The sequence below is a fragment of the Musa acuminata genome, chromosome BXJ2-6 (assembly GCF_036884655.1).
Source record: "Musa acuminata AAA Group cultivar baxijiao chromosome BXJ2-6, Cavendish_Baxijiao_AAA, whole genome shotgun sequence".
Lineage (NCBI taxonomy): Eukaryota > Viridiplantae > Streptophyta > Magnoliopsida > Zingiberales > Musaceae > Musa > Musa acuminata.
This window is the reverse complement of record NC_088343.1, coordinates 10491080-10514900: the sequence shown is the minus strand read 5'-3', so window position 1 is coordinate 10514900 and position 23821 is coordinate 10491080. Positions and strand designations below refer to the sequence as shown.

At 40.5% G+C, this 23821-nt stretch overlaps 4 protein-coding genes across 9 annotated transcripts; 1 reads left to right on the top strand and 3 right to left on the bottom strand.

Annotated features, from left to right (window-relative positions):
* On the top strand, positions 1–660 carry LOC103987666 (phytolongin Phyl1.1-like). The gene has a single exon (XM_009406031.3). The coding sequence runs from the start codon at positions 1–3 to the stop codon at positions 658–660; it is 660 nt and encodes a 219-aa protein (XP_009404306.1).
* A 411-nt stretch (positions 661–1071) lies between these two features.
* On the bottom strand, positions 1072–8386 carry LOC135583329 (auxin response factor 7-like). 5 transcript variants are annotated; one of them, XM_065112441.1, is made up of 16 exons: positions 8019–8386; positions 7531–7903; positions 7244–7434; positions 6412–6527; positions 6110–6205; positions 5941–5997; positions 5426–5578; positions 5196–5280; positions 4568–4658; positions 4294–4458; positions 3807–3926; positions 3649–3724; positions 3297–3465; positions 2175–2725; positions 1766–1956; positions 1072–1623 (listed from the first exon to the last, which is right to left on the bottom strand). In XM_065112441.1, the coding sequence occupies exons 3-16, from the start codon at positions 7272–7274 to the stop codon at positions 1422–1424; spliced, it is 2103 nt and encodes a 700-aa protein (XP_064968513.1). In that variant the 5' UTR covers positions 7275–7434; positions 7531–7903; positions 8019–8386; the 3' UTR covers positions 1072–1421. The 5 variants fall into 5 exon arrangements, with proteins under 5 accessions (XP_064968513.1, XP_064968517.1, XP_064968514.1 ...); XM_065112445.1 differs by having other exon boundaries at positions 7260–7434; XM_065112442.1 differs by having other exon boundaries at positions 7565–7903.
* A 798-nt stretch (positions 8387–9184) lies between these two features.
* LOC103987664 (VQ motif-containing protein 31) lies at positions 9185–10842 on the bottom strand. The gene is made up of 2 exons (XM_009406026.3): positions 10424–10842; positions 9185–9760 (listed from the first exon to the last, which is right to left on the bottom strand). The coding sequence occupies exon 2, from the start codon at positions 9737–9739 to the stop codon at positions 9227–9229; it is 513 nt and encodes a 170-aa protein (XP_009404301.2). The 5' UTR covers positions 9740–9760; positions 10424–10842; the 3' UTR covers positions 9185–9226.
* Positions 10843–11808: 966 nt separating this feature from the next.
* LOC135614750 (zinc finger CCCH domain-containing protein 5-like) lies at positions 11809–20974 on the bottom strand. 2 transcript variants are annotated; one of them, XM_065112439.1, is made up of 9 exons: positions 20408–20974; positions 19212–19373; positions 18965–19102; positions 18662–18820; positions 16077–16169; positions 14724–14840; positions 14410–14484; positions 14021–14244; positions 11809–12861 (listed from the first exon to the last, which is right to left on the bottom strand). In XM_065112439.1, the coding sequence occupies exons 1-9, from the start codon at positions 20816–20818 to the stop codon at positions 12033–12035; spliced, it is 2208 nt and encodes a 735-aa protein (XP_064968511.1). In that variant the 5' UTR covers positions 20819–20974; the 3' UTR covers positions 11809–12032. The 2 variants fall into 2 exon arrangements, with proteins under 2 accessions (XP_064968511.1, XP_064968512.1); XM_065112440.1 differs by having other exon boundaries at positions 11809–12858.
* Between the last annotated feature and the right edge of the window lie 2847 nt (positions 20975–23821).

Below are 23821 nucleotides of genomic sequence, written 5' to 3'. Positions count from 1 at the left end.
ATGGATTCTTCTTCTTCTTCTTCTTCGCCCGGAAACATCGTCTTCTTCAGCGTGTCCAAGGAGAAGGACCTTCTGTACTCCTACAATGGCGGCGGCCAGGAGATCCAGGCTTTGGCTCTGAGCTGGTCGGACAAGGCGAAATACCATCACGCTTGGCACTCCCACACCGTCGACAACATGACCTTCGGCTTCCTGATGCAGGACGGGTATACATTCTTCGCCATCGACGACGACGGGAACACCGGCAACTCGGAGATCCTGCTGTTCCTGGAGCGCCTCCGGGACGCCTTCAGGGAGGTGGCCAAGGACGACAAAGTGGGAGACGAGCTCAGCTGGGTTATCAGAGTCCGAGCAGGCGACAAGACCAGGAACGCCTCCATGAAGGCGCAGCAGCTGTCGGGGGACACGCACGAGGAGAAGAGTCCGGAGGATGTCGGCGGCATTTCGAGCAGGGCGTTGAAGGTGGACGTGCTGCAGGGGCCGGCGGGCGGTGTGATTTCTCTGAGCCGGAGCTTGAGCTGCAGGCTGATGGCGCAGCAGCGGGCGCGGCGGTTGTGGTGGCGCCAGGTGAAGATTGTTGCCGCGGTCGACGCGCTGCTGTGTTTGACCATGTTTGCCGTGTGGCTGGTAGTATGCGAAGGCTTTCAATGTGTGTCTTGATGAGAGGATGAGGACGACGACGACGATGAGACTGCATCATTAGACTTGAATCAGTCCACATCCTCTTGTTTTCGATCTGCAATTCTACGCCAAAGCAGAGTTGTTAGCCCAAAAAGATTTCATGCTGGAATGATGTTTGCTGAACGAAATGTTTGATTTATCACCAGTCAAATGTCCTGTCCAATCTGACTAAATGTCTTGTTTGTTGTCATCATCTCCTTCCCTTCATGGACTTCGCGTACCTGCATACATTTAGCCTCCAAAGATTCTTAAGGTACATGTATAATTATTAAGTTCTTCCACATTGGACCATAGCATCAACTTCAGCATGCATTCTGCTGTTGAAAAATGTCATGTCAACAAAGGGGAGTCACCACATGCAAACTAGTTTTACAAGCAAATTTCACCACATTGAACAAAAGCAGCAACATATCGACTGTATAAACATAGACGGTTAATCCATTTATCAACGAGGGAAGAAACATATAAGGTGTTATGCTTGTTACCCACTACCCTAATTGCATTGTTCTTCTTCCTCGGCATCAGGCAGTAGCCCATTTCAGGCTTGAAAGAAAGACCATAAACATAAGGATGTATATTTATCCGCATCACGAACACCAGACACAACATGGCAACTGGTGCAACAGCAACCTTGGCAATCAAAGAGCCCATATTGGTGCCACATACTAATGGCCAAACCGCTACCAAAAACAGCATGGACAATTGCATTCCTACATGGGGAGAAGGTACGTCAGTGATTCTTAACCAGAAACATCATCCTGGCCTCCAAGACCTTTCTGCCCCGCGGCTGCATTCGTGTCGGCATCAGCATCAAATAAGGCTTTCTTTGAACCAGACTTGACAACCTCACCAATGACTGGTGGCAGCTTCCTCTTAGGAGAAAGTCTCTTGGCTTCTTCGCTTGTGTAAATATATATCTTCCTCACCATGCTGCAGAACTCACTGCAAAAACATGTGCATAAATCCAAATCAGTTTGGTGGCAGATGTTCATACACCTCACCAAAAAAAATTCAGAAGCGGATTCAGGACATGATTTCTAGTAATTTATATATATAGTTAAAGGGGAATCTTTCGGAGACTTACAGCCAAGGGTCATCACCAACCAACATCATGTCATCCTCATTGTCTGTGTAGACAACCACCCACTTTTTGACTGCACCAGAGAGCTCTCCTTCAATACTAAACATGTTTTCCAGCTTGTAAAGAAGATCATCATATCCACATAATCTTGTCAAGTCCACTGCCCTTCCAACTGCCATACCTTGCATGTGAACCTGCATAACAAGAAGGGCTTCAGTCATACTTCAATCTTAGCAAGAATATCCTTCGCTGCAGAAATTTTTTTTTTTTTCTGCCAGCATCTCTGGCAAAACAATTTTCCAATATTCAAATAATGAGTTTCTCCTGACCAGAGAAGTAAACTTTCAATATTAAGATGCAAAATTATCATGATCAACGGAAGGCAAATCAAAATGAAACATCAATCCATAACCTTGGTGCAGCTCCTCGGTTGCCTGCTTTGTGTCTCCCAAGATGACCTTAAGCATAACTTCTCCGGCTCACTGTTGTCTGCAGGTGCATCAGACCTCTCAATGTTTGATGGCCGTGACTGTAGGTCTGAATCCACTTCCAAAGATATTGCAGGTTGGTCCACCCCAACCCCTGAAATTGTCGGGACTGGTGACATTTCTCCCATTCCAGAACTCTCAATCAGCTGAATCCCAAATAGCCTGCAGCCTTTGCTAGTTTCCTGTTTTCTATCACATGGTTCTCTATTGATGCTTGCCGAGAAGGTGTCACTTTGAGTTTCAGTCATGATTGGCCAGCATAGGCGGCTGTTGATAGCAGTAGATGGAGCATGGCTGTTGATAGCAGTAGATGGAGCATTGCTTGCATTGAATCCAATGGAACCAGACTGTGATGCAGATGAGAATATACATGCTGGTTTATATGATGAATATGGCTCTTCACCTCTTTGTGGCCCGGAAAAAGAGAACATTTGGGCAGTCTCGACTTGGGATTTCCAAGAACCTACATAAACAACTACAGCAGTGTGACGGCAGCTAGGAAAAATTATCTGAAGAGCGGAATTAAAAGAAGTAGCTGACCATCATTACAGGACAAAAATGCGTATCATGTACAGATTACTTCATCTATTGATTCATCGAATACAAAAATCTTCATCGATCAGTGCTAATGACAAGAATAGTGTGGCGTTCTTTTTGTTGTCATTTATGAACAATTAAGTGTGTTATATGAAACACTCTGATGCTCCCTTATCTTTCAGAATATCTTAGTCCTTAAGCAGTTGATACCAGATTTGATGCAAAAGCTGAAAAAAAAAAATTTTGCAAGTTTATCTCACAGCATCTGAGTACTTGTATGAAGACTGATCGCTTCTCAAAGCATACAGATGGAAGTTAATTCTCGGAATGTTCTACACAATTAGTTCAACTGCTTATTAAACAACTGACAGGTCAAATAGCATCACCAAAAACAATTGAAGGTACTCAAATTCAGAAAGAAAAAAAGGATAAAATAAAACCAAAAATTGAAACCTGATTCACAGGTAAAGAAGGGAACTGGAAGCAGTTACAGATAGCTAAATTCATACCAGGCGTAGGAGAAGGTCCTGGTGTTCCAACAGGTGAAGCAGGTAATCGTGCACGCTTGATTCGCTGGACTGGTTGGGCGGACGGAGGAGCAGCTGCGATCAGCGGCTCCAACTCCCAAGGTGAAACACTGTCTGGACGCAGCGTAGATGATGGTTCATCCCATTGGACCTAATCATAAAATTCAAACCCCTTACTTGGCAGACAGACAATTCAGTAATTACTATTTAAGAAAAAACATAGTACAATCTAAAAAGTAAAAGGTTTCATATCATTACATGGATGGGGGTTAAAAAACTTCCAGAAACTTCTAAGTGGCATCATGCTTCTATGCCCCATAGCAGGAAATCTTACCTTCAAGGATCTCCACTCTGAATCTGCCCATTGAGATGATACCTTGTCTATGGCACCAACAATAGTACCACTAAATCTGCAACAACATAGAATGATAACTAGCTCATCACTGTCACTAGCAAGTCTGATTATTTAGCTTAGAAAGACATCAAAAGTACCTCCTTTCAGGAGTATCATCACCCTCAAATCTCATCTTAAACCTCATCCCTACAGAAAATTTGTGACTCTTGGCTTCAATATACTTGTTGAGACTTATGATGAACTCAGATCGACTTGCTCTGCAGTATTCACATTTCATTATAAGTCAATTTCTGATTTTGTGCTCGCAAGAAAATGAATTTAAATTGACATCTAAGGCAAATCTATTAAGTTCAGATAAGCTGGCAAAAGAAGACATAATAACTAGCTAAAAGATGTGGACCAAATGACAAAATGCAAATTGTTCATTACAAGTTAAAAAAGGAACTAAATGAACATTAATGTTAAAAAAAGACTTTATCACTGCATTGGAAAGCTGGACCACCAAGTTCCTCAAAACATTTTAATCTGCCAAAACATATACCTCAAAGCAAGTGTAGCGTGCGAGGATGGCCAAAGAGATTTAAGAGCATAAATGCCATAAATGAAGGGGGATAAAAATGTAACCTTGGTTTGTAAAAAACAGAAAAAAGAGTCCCAGTAGTGATAGCATGGGATGCTGTAGCAAGAACTCCAAGATGCATACTATGACTGGAAATGACAGATGATGGCATGTTATTGAGTTGCCTCATGAGCCTCCTGACACCAACTCGCAGCTCACCATTTTCCCCTCTGACACGAACATATATAGATAGAAATTTCTAAGTTAAAACAAATTGTATTTCTTGCCAAATAAATGTCAAGCTTCTCAATTGCTCAATGAAACTAATGATTTCCTCACCTTAAAAATATAAAAGCATCACCAGCCACCAATCGCTTTGAGCTGACAAATACACTCCAACCTGTTGTAAGCAGGTGGCGCCTAGGTTGACCTGGAAGAAAAGAAAATGAAAAAGCATTATTATCTTAATTCCATAGTTTAAGCACTACGTGATCGCTACTTCAATTGTAAATGATGACAATATTTGGCAAGTATCATAAAGGATTGCAATTTTCCAACTCTGGAGCTTAATGAGAAAAACACTTTTGGCACCTCACGGCTTTCTTGAAAATTGTCATGCCTTGCAGAAGTGAAAACTACACATTGACCCATATCAGTTACAAATTATAAAAAGCACGCATTATCAGAGAGTCTTTCCTGCAAAATACATGTGTCTGTTGCAAATTATATTCACTTTCTGACTCGGAAAACTTTTTTTAAAACAGTATGGGGTCATCCACAACAGAAGATATCTAACATTCTTGTCTAGCTGTTAAAGAAATTCTCTGGCCCACGTGAAATCAACTCCTAGTCCCTAAGTGGGAAACCAAATATTTGGGAAAGCTCGAAAGGTGCAATAACAGCATTGAGTAACAGAAATATGAAGTATATTTTATATGATTAACAATTTGAAAAATAAAATATAAACCTCGAAAAATGTGGCGGAACCGCCACTCGTTTCGATGAAGATCTTTGGCAACTAGTTCTTGGCAAGGTGGATCCTGTGTCATGTCCTACACAAGGATGAATGAATTTAGCAAGAAAGTTGAAATATACAAAAAAATAAGAACTAATCAAATTCATTTGTGGGACAGTTAAGAATCATAGCCTGCTCAGATTGATGAATGAGCATATAAGTAACACGTAATATCAACTAACCAATGGAGGAAGACATTCATCTGCATGTCTCCTCAGAACTGAAAAACCTCCATGAGTGCTTGTGTCCGAGGCAGTTAAAGTCTTACAGAAGGAGTAGACTTTGCACCTTTCAGGCTCAGAAAAAGGAGGATCCGGACTAGTGACCTCACCTTGCTAATTTATAGATAGCAAGAAAAGAAATGATAGTATAAATAACAAAGAAATAATCCAAAGTATAGTGACATTAGTATCAAAAGACTAATCATTTGAAAGAAAAAAAACTATCAGGATACATAATCTTGTTTGTAGAATCATTAGAATCAGAAAACCAACTTTGTGGTAAACAGATGAAGGAAAAGCATTAACAGGAATACACAATAGCTTATGACAGACCACAAAAAGAAACTGAAGCTTCGATGGTCACTTCAAAAACATCTTTCTCTGTAGAAGGAGAGCACCTCAAAACATGCATCACACATTTCCTGAATAACTTGATATCACAGACAACTATATAAACTCAATTAAAAAAAACTCACATTTGGTTCAGGTAACAGTATAATGTGTGCATAAACTTCGTCTGTATCTGGTTCTGCCTGCATCATGACATTACACGAATGAAAATAGCATTATTCCCTTTTATTACAGGGACATACATCAAAAAGAATGTTACAGGTAGAAAATAAACATGAACTTTATAGCACTTACTCGAAGTTCAACATTTACCACCCTGCACAGGATCTTTGGTGGTAGATTGAACACAGGCACATGCTGGTCAAGTCCCTGATTTGTTGATGCCTCCAGCTATAACATTGAAAAAAGAAAACTAAGGCAGAGACGAATATGTATCTAATGTTGTTTTATCATTAAAGCCCTTCCACAATCAGGATAATGGAAACAAGATGGAACTGGTGATCAACTACACTTTCCTAAAAGGCTGCATCACTGGTAGCAACTAATGCAAAACTCTCAAACCAAGTAAACAGAAGACACTCAAAAGCTTCTTGCACCTGTTCCATGTGACCTTGGGGAAAGTAATACACACGTTCATTTTCACGAGGTAAGGTAACCAAGGGTCCAGCACAAGCATGCCATAGTTCCTTGTACAAGACATCACCAGAAGTCCCTGGGAAAGAAGATATAACATATAAGTCCCAAGAACCAAGAAGAATTACAGCAGCCCCAAGAACCAAGCAAATTGAAAACAAACCCTCAATAGAAAGACGACCAAGAAGAATCTTGCTGTATATGAGAAAACAAGTTTGAAGGACTAGCAGTTTAGAAGAGATTATTGTTTAATGAATCTGCAACATACGATTGGACAAGCCAGAATCTAAGGCTATTAACGACATTGAACATCTTGAAGAAACAATACTGAGGAGGAGGAAAAACCCCCAAAAAACAATAAGCAAAGCAACATTAAAATTAGATTCGAAGCCCATCAAAGTAACATAATAAAGAATAAAAAGTGAACCAAACGAAATACCACATTCAGCGCACATCAAATTAGCAGAATCTAATGTGAAAACAAAACAGGACAAAAATAGAAAGAGTATGGTTGTGAGGAAAGGGCAAACATAGATTAGAAATCTTTTTAATCTTTGGACTTAATTTGTTTGTAGGAGCAATATCCAGAAATGCAGATTTCCTCAACCAAGGTACAAAAAGTATTACAAAAGCCAAGCAACTAAAACTAGAAGAGTAAAGAAAGAACCATTTAAAACACCATATTTCAAGCATAAAAATGAACACAGTAGCTCTCTATAGTAGAGATGCAATCACTGAAAGAAACCACTACTCAATTATATATATATGTTAACAAAAATAAACACTAAATGAAACCTGATGAGATATTCACATTTGCCACCGCCATATGGGAACAGCTGAAGCTTCACTCCAACAGCTAAGCAAGCAAAGGATTGAAATTGGGACAAAATCACAACAAAACAGATACTCTGCTTCAGGTTTCGTTACCCCATGACCACAAGGTATATGACAAACGGAGGTGGATCGGATCTCTTCTTCTTCCGGACCTTCAAGACAGAATAAATACTCATTAAAGCCTGCTGATCACAACATTAACTCCAACTCCAAACTACAGCACACCTACAAATCCCTACAAAACCCACCTAACTCTAGACTAATTCCGGGTCGGTGCAACACCTAATATAGAATATGAAGCCTATTTCTGATCCCGGCTTTGACGCTTTTACTCCAGTGGAAAAGGAAACAATCCCTCGCAGCCCTCACTCTTCAACTCCTGAGAAACAGATAGAATACAATCTTTAACGGCCGTAAGGAACAATAAAGGTGGCCATCTTGCCCTCTTGAAAACGCCTTCGGTGCGAATTCCTCTTGTAAACCACAGATCTGAAGCGAAGAACACGAACAACTCCGGAATTTACGGACTTGGAAACCTCACTTTAATGTCCAACTTCATTATTTGTTCTGAACATCAAATTCCACCAAAGATTCGTACTGACCTTCAAGATTCACGCGATCCTACAGAGAGAAAAAGAATAAGCAAGTCGACTGAAACCAGAACAAATCCGGCTACCAAGAAAATCGAATACCGATCTGAAGAGAGGCGCAGATCAAAGAAATCAAAGGAATCTACCTAGATCAGTCGATCTTTAGCACTCGAGCCGAAGTTCCTAACTGAAAACCGCTAAACCCCGAAAAGTAATCCCAATTCCGCGACAATCTTTCAGAGAAGACCCACAAAAACCAAGAATCCAAAATTCCTACGGAAACCGATCCCTTTCCGCCCCGTTCACCCCACGAACCGGCGGCACTCCGGTCCACGACCCACCGAGGACGCGAGATTCCGACCGATCTGATCCCTAAATTGCTCAAGATCGGAAGAACGAGAAGAAGAAGAAGCGGCAGAAATGTGTGGCTTTGAGGAAGAAAGATAGGATTTCTCTATATTATTTCTTCATGTGTGTTGTGTGCGTGCTGCCTCTGCGAGACCCTACACGGACTCCCCGGCAGCGATGTCTCCTGCCCTAAAGGTCGCTCGTACAAGTCTCACCGCATGATGTACCAAACGACTTTTACTATCGAGTGCCACGAGACCCGCTTCTCCAATCCCAGCCGTCCGCTTCGTGCGATGATAATTAAGTTCGCTTAGCTGGCCTCGTCAGTACCCAATTGTACGAAACGCTTTGCAAACCACTGGTAGGCTATTACTGATCTACCCCGAGACTTCGAACCGGACGGTTCAGGCCATCGCCAATGAATTTGATCGATCTGATGTCGAGCGGATAAACGAGGATTTCCGCGAGGCGAATCCGACCGTCGATGCCGATACATCTGGCGGCTGGAACCGCGACACGTCGACGAGGTAGGGGGTGGGGAAACCGTGGCGTGTGGGATAGTCTATGCTCGGGTGCGCGTTTATCCCGTGAGGGATGAAGCATCTCGTGTACGGTCCCAGACAGGGTTGAGGGAGTTCGTGGTTGGGACCCCGGGAAGCAGCGGCCACGAGGCGTGACGTCGGGTGGGGTCCAGCTGCTGGCGAGCCACCGGACACAGATCTCCGCGTGTCTGCGGTCCGCGTTGACCCATCGTACGACCATTTATGTGAGGTGGATTAGTTGCGTAAATATCCAATTTGTGGCTGCCATCGAAGGATTTTAATTATTTTATATATTATTTATTATTTGCTTCTTCTAAAAAGTTATATATATATATATATATATATATATATATATATATATATATATATATATATATATATCAACAAAGGTGGAAACTTGGTTGGGTATAAGAACTGGATGGGCATTAACAATGAATAATGCTACAGCAATAAGCCTCATGCAATCAGGGTTGGTCACTGGGCTGGGAAGAAGAAGACAACGGAAAGAGAGGAAGCAACTCCGGCGCCTCGGCGTTACGCGGCCGTGGCGAGGGGTGCAAGTAAAACCTCCTCTCCTTGATAGCCTTCTCCTCCTCCTCGTTCGGATCCACCTGCACCTTGTTGCCTCCCTCCTCGCGTATGTGAAGCCTGGCGAAGCTGGTCGAAGGAGACGCCACCACGGGGCTCATGGCAGGGGAGATGGCGGCGGGGCTGGCCGGGAGGGAGAGCGGCCGAGGCCGGAGGGCGGTGAACCTGCGCCGAGGGACTCCCCGCCGCTGCTCGTGCTGCCGCTTGAGCCCCGGCGTCTTCAGCTTGTGGGAAGAGGAGGAGGAGGAGGAGAGGGCGGGGTGGTGCTTGTGGGCGTCGTCGATCTGGGGGCCGGCCGTCAGCCGCTGCACGAGCTCTTTGAAGGTGGCCGTGTCGGTTCGCACGAAGGTGGTGGCCGGAGCGGGGCTTCGCGGCGCTGCCTTCTCCATGCACGTAAGTCTTCTCAGTCACTGCGGCATGAAAGCATGAAGAAAGAGCACAAAGCTAACATAGAACTCGAAAGAATTAATAGAGCAAAAACGGCGTGGAAATAAACATTATTTTAGATTCCAAAACATTAAATATTATTTCTAACTTCATATGATTATACATATCGATAGCATATAATACAAATCAACTCCAAGAAATATACCACCGCACATAACCAAACCTATCGATAGCATATAACCAAACCTACTCGTAGAATAGATTAAATGAGAAGGAACAAAAGAAGAAGAATTCCTCCTCACAGTGAACACACAGCTTCAGAGGTGTTCTTTGTAGAAAGGGCAAAAAGGTAACGACCGTTCTCCAACACCTCTTCCTCATTTGATGGGCTTTTCGTGTACGACTCGCCACCGAGCATCCCTCGTCACAACCAGAAGCAGCAGGCGTTGGATGAGAGAGAGGGAGAGAGAGAGAGTTGAGTTTGTGCAATTCGTGTATCATCTCATATTTAATCTGATATTTGAAGTGAGTAAAAGCATATACATAATCTAAACACGAAGAACAACAAAAACATCTCAAGAATCTCTCTCTATATATACATATACATATATATATGTATATATTTTCTTTTATTTTCTCTCTATATATGTTCCATCAAGTGGTAGCCAAAAAGAACAACTCCTCACCAGGTTATCTTCTTTGCGCAGTAGAAGACCTACTTCAAGCTGGAACTCGTCCATCGAGCTCTGCCAACCCGAGCCATAAACAAATCGAGATCAATTCGGCTTCCAAGAGGCCAAGCAAGAAGCGAAACGAAGAACCGGGCGAGGAGGAGGAGAGAAAGGAAGAAAGAGGAGAAGGCTATGGGCGTGAGGGCTTCATTTGCAGGGGAGGTGGACAAAGGAGCAGAGGGAGCTCCACAAGATTACGTTGGAAGCGTGAGGGGTTTCTTTGCGTTCAAGTGTCCATTTCAGATATTTTTAGCTAAACGGAACGGGTCAGCAAAGACACAGCCGAGCTGAGGAGGAATGCCAATAGACTAGAGAGGTTTGGCACCACACCAACCTCCTCCCGTGGCATGACAGAATAGAAACTCCAGCCATGGCGTGCGAGGCCGTTTCTAATAATACCAGCGGAGGCCGGTTGGGACAAAGCATTTAGCGGACGGTAATGCTTTGTGTGCACACAATGCCTGCATCAGGAAATCCTTCAGGTTTTCACAAGAAGACGACGCACAAACCGCTGTTTCGGCGTATCCTTTCGATATAGCCTGTCAACCTGCAGACCGAAAAGCCAGCCGTCATGAATTAATTGCTCCCTCGGCATCAGCTGCAATACAAAACTACGAATCCAGTAAATTAGATGATGACAATTTCGATTCGTATCACACACAGTACGTGTAAGCAACTGCATAAACAAAGGGGATTAATTCTAAACTTTCGTGCAGATTACGACTTGTAAGGAAAGTTCAACAAAATGCAGATCAATTCTACTACCAAGCAAAAGCTCTCGAAGAAAATTACTAAATATCAAATGTTTTCCGAAGGCCACAAAATTCTGTAGAGAATAAATAAAGAGGATCCAAAACCGATTCGATCCGAACTAAGATTCACCAATGGTTCCTTCAACTTTGAAGAATCAAATTAATTTTAATTTAAGAGATATATATATCAGTACGATTGAATTAACTATCCCAGGCTCTTAGTCAATTATTCAAACAAACCTAAATATCCAATTTTATAGATGACATGAACTCGATTTTATAAATTTTATCATGTCAATCAGATTTCAATTTGATTCAATTAAATTTAACTAATTCATTTAATATATATATATATATATATATATATATATAATTACTTAAAATTATAAATCAATTAACTAAATCAAATGAATACATTTTAAATAGATTCAATTAAGTAGATCAGAATCGATTCCGGTTCGAATTACATTCCTTTAATCGAACCAAACCGGAAAAAACAATTGAACCAGATGGTATATACACAGGTAACAGATAGCTGCTCGGACTTATATATTGCACATCACAAATGAATGTAAAAGAACTCAAAACTTCAGGAGCTTGTCACAAGTTGAGCATCGCACGTCGTTGGAATGGCAAAATGAACATTTACTGATAGTACCTTGAAACCAAAGATCATTGCACTTCCAGCCAGCATCTAAAGCTTCTCAAAACTTTTAGCAGGAGGAGGCTAACAAAGATTTAAAAAAAAAAAAGGTAATGATAACCTGACACCGAACGAAGACTCGTGGATCATAACTATCAATCAATACTTCTTATCGAACTGTCTGTCTGCCTGAAGACCTACCGGAGTATCTCTTCTCTTCCTTCCTCTTCAACTTTTTGTTACTAGGCTCATCACTACGATCATTGTCGTTGCCCTTTTCCTGGTGAAGATTTCTCTTTCTACTGCTTCTATCATGTTTCTTTTCTCGCCTGCTTCTGCTATGTGGTAAACGAGCATCAGCATCCTCTAGATCAGAACCTTCACTTCTGGCTTTCCAATCAAGATCATGAGAAGAAACTCTCAAATGGTGATCATTTGGTTTTCCAAATTTACCACTATGACCATCGATCTCATAGTCATAGGACTTATGCTTTGATCGTCGACCATATTCTCTACTTTCAGTGAGGCAACCACTGTGCTGTGAGGTGATTCTGCGAGAAGGGTCTACGTCGGAACCAAGATCATCAGAACAACTTCTTCCATTGTAGCGTTCTTCATCGATGCTAAGCCTGTGACTGGACTTGTCACTTGAGAGGCTATTGGAATGGTCATCACTAAGTTCTCTGTCATCATCAGTGTAGTCTGAAAATTGTGCATACTTCTGTTGTTCCTGAAATCTTGATTTGTACCTTTTTGATTTCATGTGCTCATTGACATAGGGCTTTACTCTTTTTTGCCCCGATGAGTCTTCCCTGTGTTTCCTCTTATATTCCCGGTCATCATAATAGTTTAACTTATCATATTCTTCAGATCGTTCATGCTTTTCCACAGAAGTGGGCTTCTCTTTGCTCCTACTTGATTGCTCCCTCCTGTTTTTGGCAGGAGAATCATTATCGAGTTCATCCAGCTCACTGTCAGACCTTCTAGAGAAGTACCTACTGCATCAAAACAAAAATATCGATTAGAGGTTAAATCACGAACTTGCAAAGGTGGCAAGCATGGATAAGGAATCATATTTAACAGCAATATTCCAAATTATTAACCAGTGTGTATTTGTATACAGTCTTCTATTTAACATTAATAGAAGCGGCTTAATTGGGAAAGGACATGCATCTCTTTATATGCATGAATCTGGTTTATGAGTGGATAATGTAAGCAGAATATGAGCGTACTTCTAATCTCTGATTTTACCTTAAGCATGAACAACTGCTAACCATGGATCTGATTACAAATACTGACAGCTGATGCTATCCCACTTCTACCTAATAAACTCATCATGTTCCTCTCACTTCACACCAGTCACAAGTGAAACAGGATATTCATTCAATATGAAAGCACCTAATAGGTTCTATAAGCCATAATTCACTTGACAAAAGAAACCTTATATTTCAACTTTGAAGAGAGAAGAGTTGCATGATGAATTTACAACTGGAAATCTGAAATGTTGATCAAGTAGGAAATTTCAGCAAGCAAGCCTACCTGATGTTTCTTTAGACCCCAACACAATTTATGGGATTGCACAAACTCTACATGAATTTAGAGTCATAAAATTACTGGATTCCTAAAAAAAAACTTAAAACAGATGTGCTTCTCATCTTGGAACTCTCAATTTACATTTCAAGGGTGCAGCACAACACATTCAATCCTTTTCCTCGGCTTCAAATTTGTTGCCAGAAACAATGTCCCAAAAACTAAAGGATGTAGAATACTAGAAACAAACATATATGACCAGACAAATTAAAACTAAGTTAAAGTCACAACATGAACCTGAGTCCATGAGAAGATGGGCCGATTTTGAGGTCCAACTTAACCCGCCACAAGTTTTCTAAGATACGGTGAAGGATACAAGTATGCAACCCATAACCCATGTGTATTCATGACCCCACCCCCAACCCCCAAACCAGAATATATATATATATATATATATATATATATATATATATATATATAGCATGTACCAGTTCAGTCATGACCATATCTTGGATATAATATCTATTAACCAAGTTCATAGTAAAGGTATGTGCAGCAATGGAGAGATACCAAAGGACTTCAAGTGAATATTCTCTTTGAAGCCAAAACAAGAACAATAGAACATACCGTTTGTCTATTGGTGTTCTCTTCCTATCTGAACACCTTGGCCTATCAAATTCTTTCAAATCCACCTGCTTGTGATGCTCATACTCATTTGAAGGACCAAATAAAGCAATCATCTTTCTGATCCAGTACTTGGGCGGAGGGTTGTCCCAATCAGCCCACTCATAATCTCCTCCAGGGTTGCGGAAGCAGTGAATGAAATTGCAAGCAGACCCATGAGAACAAGTCTGATAAAAAGAATGTAGAGTATGAATATGATGCGTCAACTTCCTACCTCAACTGCGAATGGTCATAAGTAAGAACTTAGAGAAAGAAGAAATACAATATAGAAGTGGAAAAGCATTTCTTTTTTCTGCATACACCAAAGGAAAAGGGATAACATAGAACCATACTTTTAACTTCGATTTCATGTATTCGCCACATATAGCAACCTTCCACTTTGTCACACCAACAAACTCACATGTTATCTGATTCAGATAAGTAATACTTTAGAACCATGAGACGTGGAAAACAGGAAGAACTAGTAAATGGCAGGAGAGTTATTTCAACTTTCAACACTGGCCTACAAGCAAAAAATATGCTGTCACACAGGACATGATGGAAAAAAAAAAAAAAGCATGCACAAAACTTGAGATCTCAAGAAGAAGATGAAGATCCACAAGTGCTTCAACAAAGAAAGATGAAAAACAAGTGACAGTCCAGGTACCTGTTTTCCAGCGAAAAAACGACCGTTAATGTTGTTATAAGCAAGAACAGCCGAGTCCAGGGACTTGTAGTGTACATATACATTTCCACGTAGATGGTAAGAACCATTCTTGCACACCTGAAAAAAGAAATATCAGAATTTACTTCCCAGATGGCCAACATAAGCAATTAAGCATAACAGGCATGTTGGTAAAAAGATTACAAACCATCAAATTTCTATCTGGGGATAAGTTAATTTTGTGGCTACCATAACCTTGTTGATAAAAATGAAGTGACTTTTGAACATGCAGAGCAAAACTTATGATTGAATCAACAGAGAACTGAATTCTAAGAGTAAAATTAGATTGTATTAACTCTTAAGCAATATTGAAGTTATTTTAAGGAACAGGCACATAAGATGGAACAGTTTCCAATATAGATAATGGGGTTACCAATGTGGAAAACAAAATCTACAAACCAATATTTAGAGAAGTTTCCTTAAAGGCCAACCGAGTTTGTGAGTAAAATTAATGATGAGATAGAACAATAGAGAATACTTGTTACTTTGCAAATTCCCCTTGATGATAATGTTGCTTAACTAGGAAATTATTAGTTATGATTATGCAATAGCACAGTAAAACCGTTCAAAAACTTTATCACAATTCAAAATATTGCATCTAGACAACAGGAACCATAAATGACACTTGGCTTTTAGGACCACCTCTGTTTCTGATCACTAAATAAGAATGCAAAGGTCCAGACATGAATGTAATGGCCACAAAGTGCAGAATGATTTGGCAACACAAGAATTGCAGCTACGCAAAGCCAAAGCATTGGAGCTTAAATTATGTTATAAGAGAATGAGTAGTAAGAATGAAGTTAGGAACAGATAGCAACCAAGGCTCATAAAGCTAGCACGACTAATTAAACATTCCAAAAGCTACAAATCCAGAAAAACAAATCATTGAATATCAATCTCCAATTGATAACCGGAAATATTTGAAGTTAAAATTTTTAACTGCTGCCAGAAGACTGATAAATGATAGAAATAACAGCTCGTCTGCTATGTCACAAAAAAAAGGTGGTAAAACAGTCAAATCACCTTGGAGCACAACAATGAATGAGATATAAAGATGATTCTGTGGAATCTTATTAGGTTTTCTCATAGCAAACTAATAGGAAGTAACAACAAAACTAAGCACATGATTTAAATTGGTTGCCTAGATCAGGTAAGCCAAGAACTGTCTGGATAATTTTCAGTTGCTAAAATCTTTAATAATTTCCAATCCACAGAAAACACAAATTATTCCACAACTACCTATAAGATGTGAAAGAACAAAAATTTTTGGCTGAGGTGTTTTGATAATCAAGCAACCTTGAAGTTTACAAGTTCACCGAACTTCAGGAACTCTGTATGCACATCTTCATAAAATTCTTCATAACAACGTTCAACCTCTTCATCTGTATACTGATAAATGCATGGGTTAAGAAGAGTAAGTTGTGCATACAAGACAATCAAGTAAACGTTGATGTTATCCTGTAACTACTTTCCAAGAAACAAAATGCACCTAAAATACAATAGAAAAATTTACTGGAAAAGAAAACACGAGTACGAAAATATACCAAGCTCATAAAATACTTGATTCCGGTTAAATTTAAGGCATCAAATAATTAATCCAAACACATTTTTTGATTCACATGACAGTTCTTTATCTTTTAATTCTACAAAATTCATTAATTGAATACATAAGTTACACAGAAGGAACACTTGAAAAAAATTAATTATCTTTCTCTGTTGCTACAACGACAAACTCCATATTCCAGCTCAAACGTGGGACTGATAGAAACCTAGAACCTTCACATCTTTCTAGTTTGGTTTAGCAGATAAGACCACAACAAAACTTAAGCTCCATAAATACTTGGAGGATCAGCCAATAACTATACAGGTGAATACCAATGAGATACAAGAGATAAACATAAGAATATGTTCCACTCTAAAGAGAAGCCAACAGGAGAAATTGACTTTTTGCTCCAGTAGTAAATAAAGAACGGAATCTGGATATCTTAAAAAAATATAACTAGCTTAAACAACAAAATTGTTGTGTCACACAAAAGAGACCAACACATGCTAGGCCTAGCCCAGGACTGCAAATTCCAAGTTCAATACATGATTAATTCCTACACGTGCATATTACAAACTTCCTAAAGTAGTTTTTATAAGGAAAATTTTAAAAGCCAACTGGTACAGTAAGGATATAACATCTTTATGTCAAGAAAATTACTAAAAATTTTATGTAACTTGTGACCTGCATTGGGTTTCTGATACTACATAGGTATAATCTGACATGTTTTTCAGGATTCCAACAAGCAACTCTTTTTACTTCTTTTATGATTCTGACATTACCTATGTCTACATTTCCTTGCACATTTTATCACTGCAGTTTCTCAATCCACAGTCAACAATTCAAGTGTCCTCGCAACAATTGACAGTTACAAATGCATACAAACTCAGTTAAGAATCAGACAATATGTTGAATTTAAAATCATGGATAAACAGCAAACTTACATTATAGTTACAAGATATATTATCACCTGCCAAGGAAATTCAAAATAACTTCCAAGCGCAGAATAGCATCAACAGATCATAAATAGATGACCAGATATATACTAGAGGTCAAGGAACTGCTTAAATAATCAGAGACATAAAACAATGTACATTGTTTAAGTACTCATCTCAAATCAACAAAAACATTATAAGACACTAAAAGGAAAGAAGATGCATTATTGACACTTCATCTTCTAAAATACATGATTGCTACTTGGTTGACAAAATATTAAACATGCTTAAACAAAAATAGCTCTGATTCAACGACATAGGATACAGAAGAATAATCAAACTTTCCAGCCTCAACCAAGAGAGAAACCTTGAGTCTCCATTCGAGCTCCTTGAGATAAAATCTGATGCTATAGTTGTTAAAGAACATGGAATCGTGTTGTAGATCTTATAGAGAAAGGGCTTACAATATTTCACCGGCAAGAAACCATTGTGTAGATCCATATCCAAGACAATATCAGTAAGTGTAATGAGAATAATTAGTTAAAAAATAAAAAAAGAAGCCCATTGCACAAGGCTCCTGCCAAGAGGATCAGGTTACATCATTTTTTAATAGCTGATTTGTATACTTAAACTTCGTTTTTAAATTGACATTGCTATTTTCAAATGCGTGCCAGTCTTACTAAGACTTTCTCTAAGATATTTTTATAGCATATCAAGCAGTAACCTTTCTGCGTTTCTATTAAAACAAAACCGACAAACATGCTGTCAGGAATCATGACTCCTACTGACAAGTTTACCAGGACAAGAAGAAGCCGTAACAAATTCTAAGCTATCTTCTGCATAGAACTCTCAATATAGAGATGTTTTGCTCTCAACATAAACCACAAAATGATGCAAAGGCCACGGGGGTTGGAAAATGATGTTCTATTCATTAAATTTATGAGGTTGCAAAATATATAAGTGTCAGTAGTTAATTTCATAAACAGAAGAGCTACAATAAGAGCATATTTTCATTGAAGAATGTCTCCAGCAGCTTAATTTGTCACATACTTCTCCAGCAGCTTAATCCAGAAACAGCTTCCATATAGTATGTGTATAATGTTTCTTGCAGTCTTCTCAGCCTTCTGGCTTCAATCACTTTCCTAGGTTAGAATTGTGACATCATCCAAGGACAAGGCAGACCTCTACAAAGCATGAAAGTACAATAGCTAGAGCATCTAATTAAAGTAGGTGCCAATCTTCCAAAGCTTTCCTGGTGCATAAACAGCTCATAATGATAACTTATGTTTACAAATATATGCAACAAGTGCATGAAAGACTAAAAAAACAATAATTTGCAGCAGAATAAAAAAGGCAATAGTCAGGATACCACATTATCCACGAGAGAGTATCATCTTACAAACCTCAAGCCCCTCATCCTGCTCCGAAACAAGGCCTGGACCATTATACATATTTTTGATGAGCAATGTGCAAGATTTATCAGGATGAAAATGAACTCTACTACAGCGTGGCCCAAAACGACAAGCTCCTGTCTTGAGGTGAAATGGGCAATGAGCTTTATCCTAAAAAGGAACAGAAAAAAGGTTAATTAACAATTACTGCAAAATATGAATATGTTTCATATGAAAATCAGAAATCATCTTAAAATCAGCATAGACATAAGATATCATAATAAATTAAAGGTCAAAGTTTTTAGTAAGACATACTTGCTCTGTTCCAAAATTTGGAACTTCTTGGGCAACCCTTTCCAGCACTTCTTGTGCAGAAATTGATGGACCGTTCATGTATGAAGCAAAAGCTACAGACTGTGGAGGTAGCGGATTGGAAGTTGGTCTGTTATCATCCTGTATGTTAATGAAGCTTTCAGATCATATCCAGGAACATATACCACATGAGTTCAGTAAACAAATTCTTTCTCCAAACAACCAAAAAGAATGGAGTGAAGAACTACACCTCTTCAGATTGCTGTTTATTAGCATTTTTCTTTGCAACTCTCACCCTTTTCTTTTTTACTATGATCTCATTCCCCTGCCAGATGATTTCAGCAGGGCCTTCTTCAATATAATCCCATTCATCATCTCCATCCTCCTCATTTACATGAGCATCATGCTGATTCTGTTACAATTCACAATGAAGAACAAAATAAGACAGTTGGAAGGGAACATGAAAGGTTGACACTTGAAGTACAAAGTACATCAAAAAACGTATTTGTAAAATCCAATTGTCAATTACCTCAAAATGCATGGGGTTTATCACACAATGATCCAGTTCATGGTCAGTTTGCTATTAAAAAATTAACTGATACATTGGTCATCAATCAATCCACAAGGTCACATGGCTTAGTAGTTTGTAAAGTGACACATTAACGTAGGACTGAGAAATATTTGATTACCACATCCTGACTCTCTCTCAGTCTCTCCTGTTTATGAAAGGTCAAGAGACATCCAACAAACTTTGGTATTAATCCATCGTCTAACATAGGGACTGGCAATTGCTTCAACTTGTCATATTACTTGGAACAATATAACAAAGGGACTGGTGATTGTTTCAACTCAGTACAATTCAGATTAGCATAGGCAAACAATATAGGGCCCAACCCCAACTATCTTTGAACAGCCAACCAGGTACCGAAACCTTTTCTCAAAGAAGCTACAAAGTCCAAATAATGATCCATTAACCTATCAAAGCCTACAAGTTAATAACAAACCACACACTTAATAAACGACTTTGGACCCACCATTAGGTTTCCTTGGAATAGCAAAATTATAGTTCATTGCAGTGAACGCCATTAACAACAAATATAAACACAGCAATCGAAGGCTCAAATAGCACGTTCTCATATGAATTGATTCATGGAAAACCCCCTTCTGTTCACATAGACAATCTGATATAAAACCTAACTTGAACCAACAAGGGGATCGTGCCAGTTTTGTTCGGTACGTTTAAAAGATCGAACAAAAGAGATTTACCAGAAACATGGTGCCAATTTTAGGTTAATTAGTCGATGCAACAAGCTCAACTAAGCAGTGAGAACACCAACTAGAATTTTTCTTAAATTAACAGCACCTTTTTCCAAGATGATTTTGAGGGAGAGAGGGAATACACGAAATCCATAACTACTATCAAATTAGAGATGGCAGGATGAATACCTTCTCTTGAGATTTCTCCATGAGCTCCTTCCGCCGCTGCTCCTCCTCTTCCTCAGCCGCCTTCCTCGCCGCGGCCGCCTCGAACCACAACCTCTCCCGCTCCTCGAACAGCTTCCGCTCCCTCTCCGCGATCTCGACCTCCTCCTGCTCCCTCAGTCGGATCTTACGCTTCTCCTCCGGGTCATTGGACCGCGCCTCGTCCTCCTCCCTCTCCCGAATCGCGGCCTCCCTTCTCGTCTGCTTCCGCTTCAGTTTCTTCAGAGCCTTCCGCTTCTCCTTCCTCGACGTGCATCCAACATCCGCGGTGGCACCAGCTTCCGCCACCGGCTCCGGCGACACCGCGCCGGAACTCGGGTCCGCCATCGGAGGAGGATCGCCCGCGAAGGAATCGGTTGGTTGGGGTTCGCTCATCGCCTTCAAATCGAGGGTTCAACCGTCGCCGAGACCAGAAAAGGTGGCGGAAAAGCTAGCTACGGAACATAGTTAGGGTTCTCTCGCGTCCAAGCGACCGATGGAACGAACCAGTCGAAGGCGTTATAGACTTGCAGAGACGCAGCGTTACCTTCGAGAAATAGCACGGTCACCCTTTTATTTAAGCGGGTTTACATATTTATCTTTTTTAAAATTACTTAATTATCCTATATATATATATATATATATATATAGATGATCGTCTTCCCGGACCATCTCAACCTCTTGTCATTATCCTTCGTCTTTTACCTTCATCGTCCCATCGTGCTAAATTATGAGTTGCCTTTGCATGGTAGTCATCTCCTCCACCTGTCCCCTCCACATAAGACCTGATCTTATGAAGCCTCTATCCCTAGTGTTAACTACTTTTCTTATTATCATTCTAGTCATCGCTTTATTGAGAATGAAGGAGGATGAGATGATCATCAGCGATGTGATAGGGGACAAGACATAACTTCTATCACATTATCATTATCTGTGATTCCCATAACCTCACCCCCAACTTTCTCTCGATTTTATTGGATTCCCTTGTTAGGATCAAGAGCACTAAGAGGGGGGGGTAAATTAGTGCAGCAGAAAACCTTCTACGAAAAATAAAAACTGTATTCGTTCGTTAAAAGTGATTTTGGTAAGAAAGCTGATTCGTAAATCACTTTAACTTTTGTTTAAGCGAGATGCAGCAAAGATATAAATGCAGTTTGCAATTATGATTCTAATCAGATAGTAGGCACAAACTGAAATATGATATTCGTACGAAAAAACTGATTTACGTCTAAATGCTGATTCGTAAATCACTTGATTAAGCGAGATGCAGTTTAAGCAAGGATATAAAGGCAGTTTGCAGTTATGATAGAAATCAAAACGTAAACGCAAACAGAAATATGATGATCGTACGATGAAACTTTTTTATGTCTAAACGCCGATTCGGAAAGTGCAAAGCTTGAAACCCAATTGTATATGTGCAGAAAGCAGTAAGCTTTAGAGGAGGTTTGCAGTAAAGATAATATGCTCAAAGTAAATGCAAATCGAGATTTAGAGTGGTTCGGTCAATCTTAACCTACTCCACTTTTGGCTTCCTCCACCGACGAGGTCACCGACGTCAACTAGAGGCCTTCCTTCAATAGGCGAAGGTCAACCACCCTTTTACAGTTTCACTCCTTTTGACAGGCTTAGGAGACAACCCTTACAGAATTTTCTCTCCTCTCTTTAAAGCTCAGAACTTTGGAAGAAAAAAGGGAGAAGAACTTTTGGCCTTTACAACAATTTTGAGCTCTAAAAATCACAGAACAAGATCAGGATTTCGGTGTATATTCAATGCCCTTTCAGTGCTGAATGGGTGGGGTATTTATAGGCCCAAATCCAGTTTGAATTTGGAGCTCAAAACTGTCAATTCCCGGAATTTCGCGATATGGCGGTTGCACCTCCTAACTGGAGCGGTTGCACTGCCTGGCAGAGCTCGAAGACTGAGCCTTTGGGCGGTGCCACCTCCTGTCAGGGGTGGTTGCACCTCTTGCCAGAGCTCGAAGATCGAGCTCAAGCGGTGCCACCTCCTGACTGAGGTGGTTGCACCGCTCAGCCAGAGCTCGGAGACCGAGCCCAGGCGATGCCACCTCTGTCAGGGGAGGTTGCACCGCCCAGTCTCGCTCGGAGACTGAGCCCAGGCGGTGCCACCTCCTGGCTGGGGCGATTGCACCACCCAGTCTTGCTCGGAGACTTAGCCCAGGCGGTGCCACCTCCTGGCTTAGGCGGTTCAACCGCTTGGCAGAAATCAGGGTCTGAATGGGTTGATCCATTCGACCCAATTTGGGTTTTTCAGGGGCCCAATTGCCCCAAGATTAAGTTAATGGGATCACCTCTCATTTCCAACTTAATCATTATGCTAACTACAATTTTTTCTAAGATATTTACTGTAACTTGCTCCGGTGCGTCAATCGCTTCTTCCGGCGAGCTTCCGGCGAACTTCCGTCGATCATCCGATGAACCCTCGGTGATGCTCCTATGGACTTCCGGAAAACTCCTGGACTTGCGACGATCCACTTGGCGAGTTCCGACGAGCTTCTTTGGCAAGCTCATAGACTTCTCAGATTTGTTCCCACAGAACCTCCGACGATTGTCCGAACTTCCGTCGAACTCTCAAACTCCCAACGTGATCATTGTCTTTTCTCCGGCGTAACTCCTGTTGTATATCTTATTTTCATCGTAGTTAATCCTGCACACTTATCTCAACATATAGATTAGATAACAAATGACAATTGATTTTATCATAAAAATTCGAGATTCAATATCCCTCACATTTGACTTTTATAATTTACTGTATTGTTGTCATTGTCTTTTTATGATTATGTTACCATGCTATACTGCGGATCGCCTATACATGATCATCACATCTATCTGTAATACCCCTTTGCTAAGGCATGGTCATATCCCCATGAAGTCTTTATCCCTAACATTAACTACTCTCATTATCATTACCCGTGTTACCCTTCCTCCAATGAAGGGTGAGAAGATAGATGGAGTGGTCTAACGATACAGTAAATGAGGAGGTATGGCTCCGTAATGCCCATAGCCTCACCCCCAATTTCCTCCTACTTCTTTTGGACTTCCTCACACTTGATTTCGACACCATAGTATAACAACTTTCCCTCATTAACACTATAAATTACCTCACTTGAATCTCTTACACCTCTTCCAGCGCTCCTCCCTCCCCTCCCCCCTCCCAAATCATCCCCTTTCTCCCCAAGTATCCCGCCTTCACTTAGCCCCCACAACCAATGTTGTCTCTAGGTTCCAACCTTATATCCTCATCTCCAATTTTGACATTGGAGAGGATGAGACATCGAGATAAGGTGATGACGATAAGAGCCTCGAGATGATAGAGATATCGGACAACGATAAAGGACATAGGTGATCACGATGAGGCAATAGAGCAATGGGACAAATGTC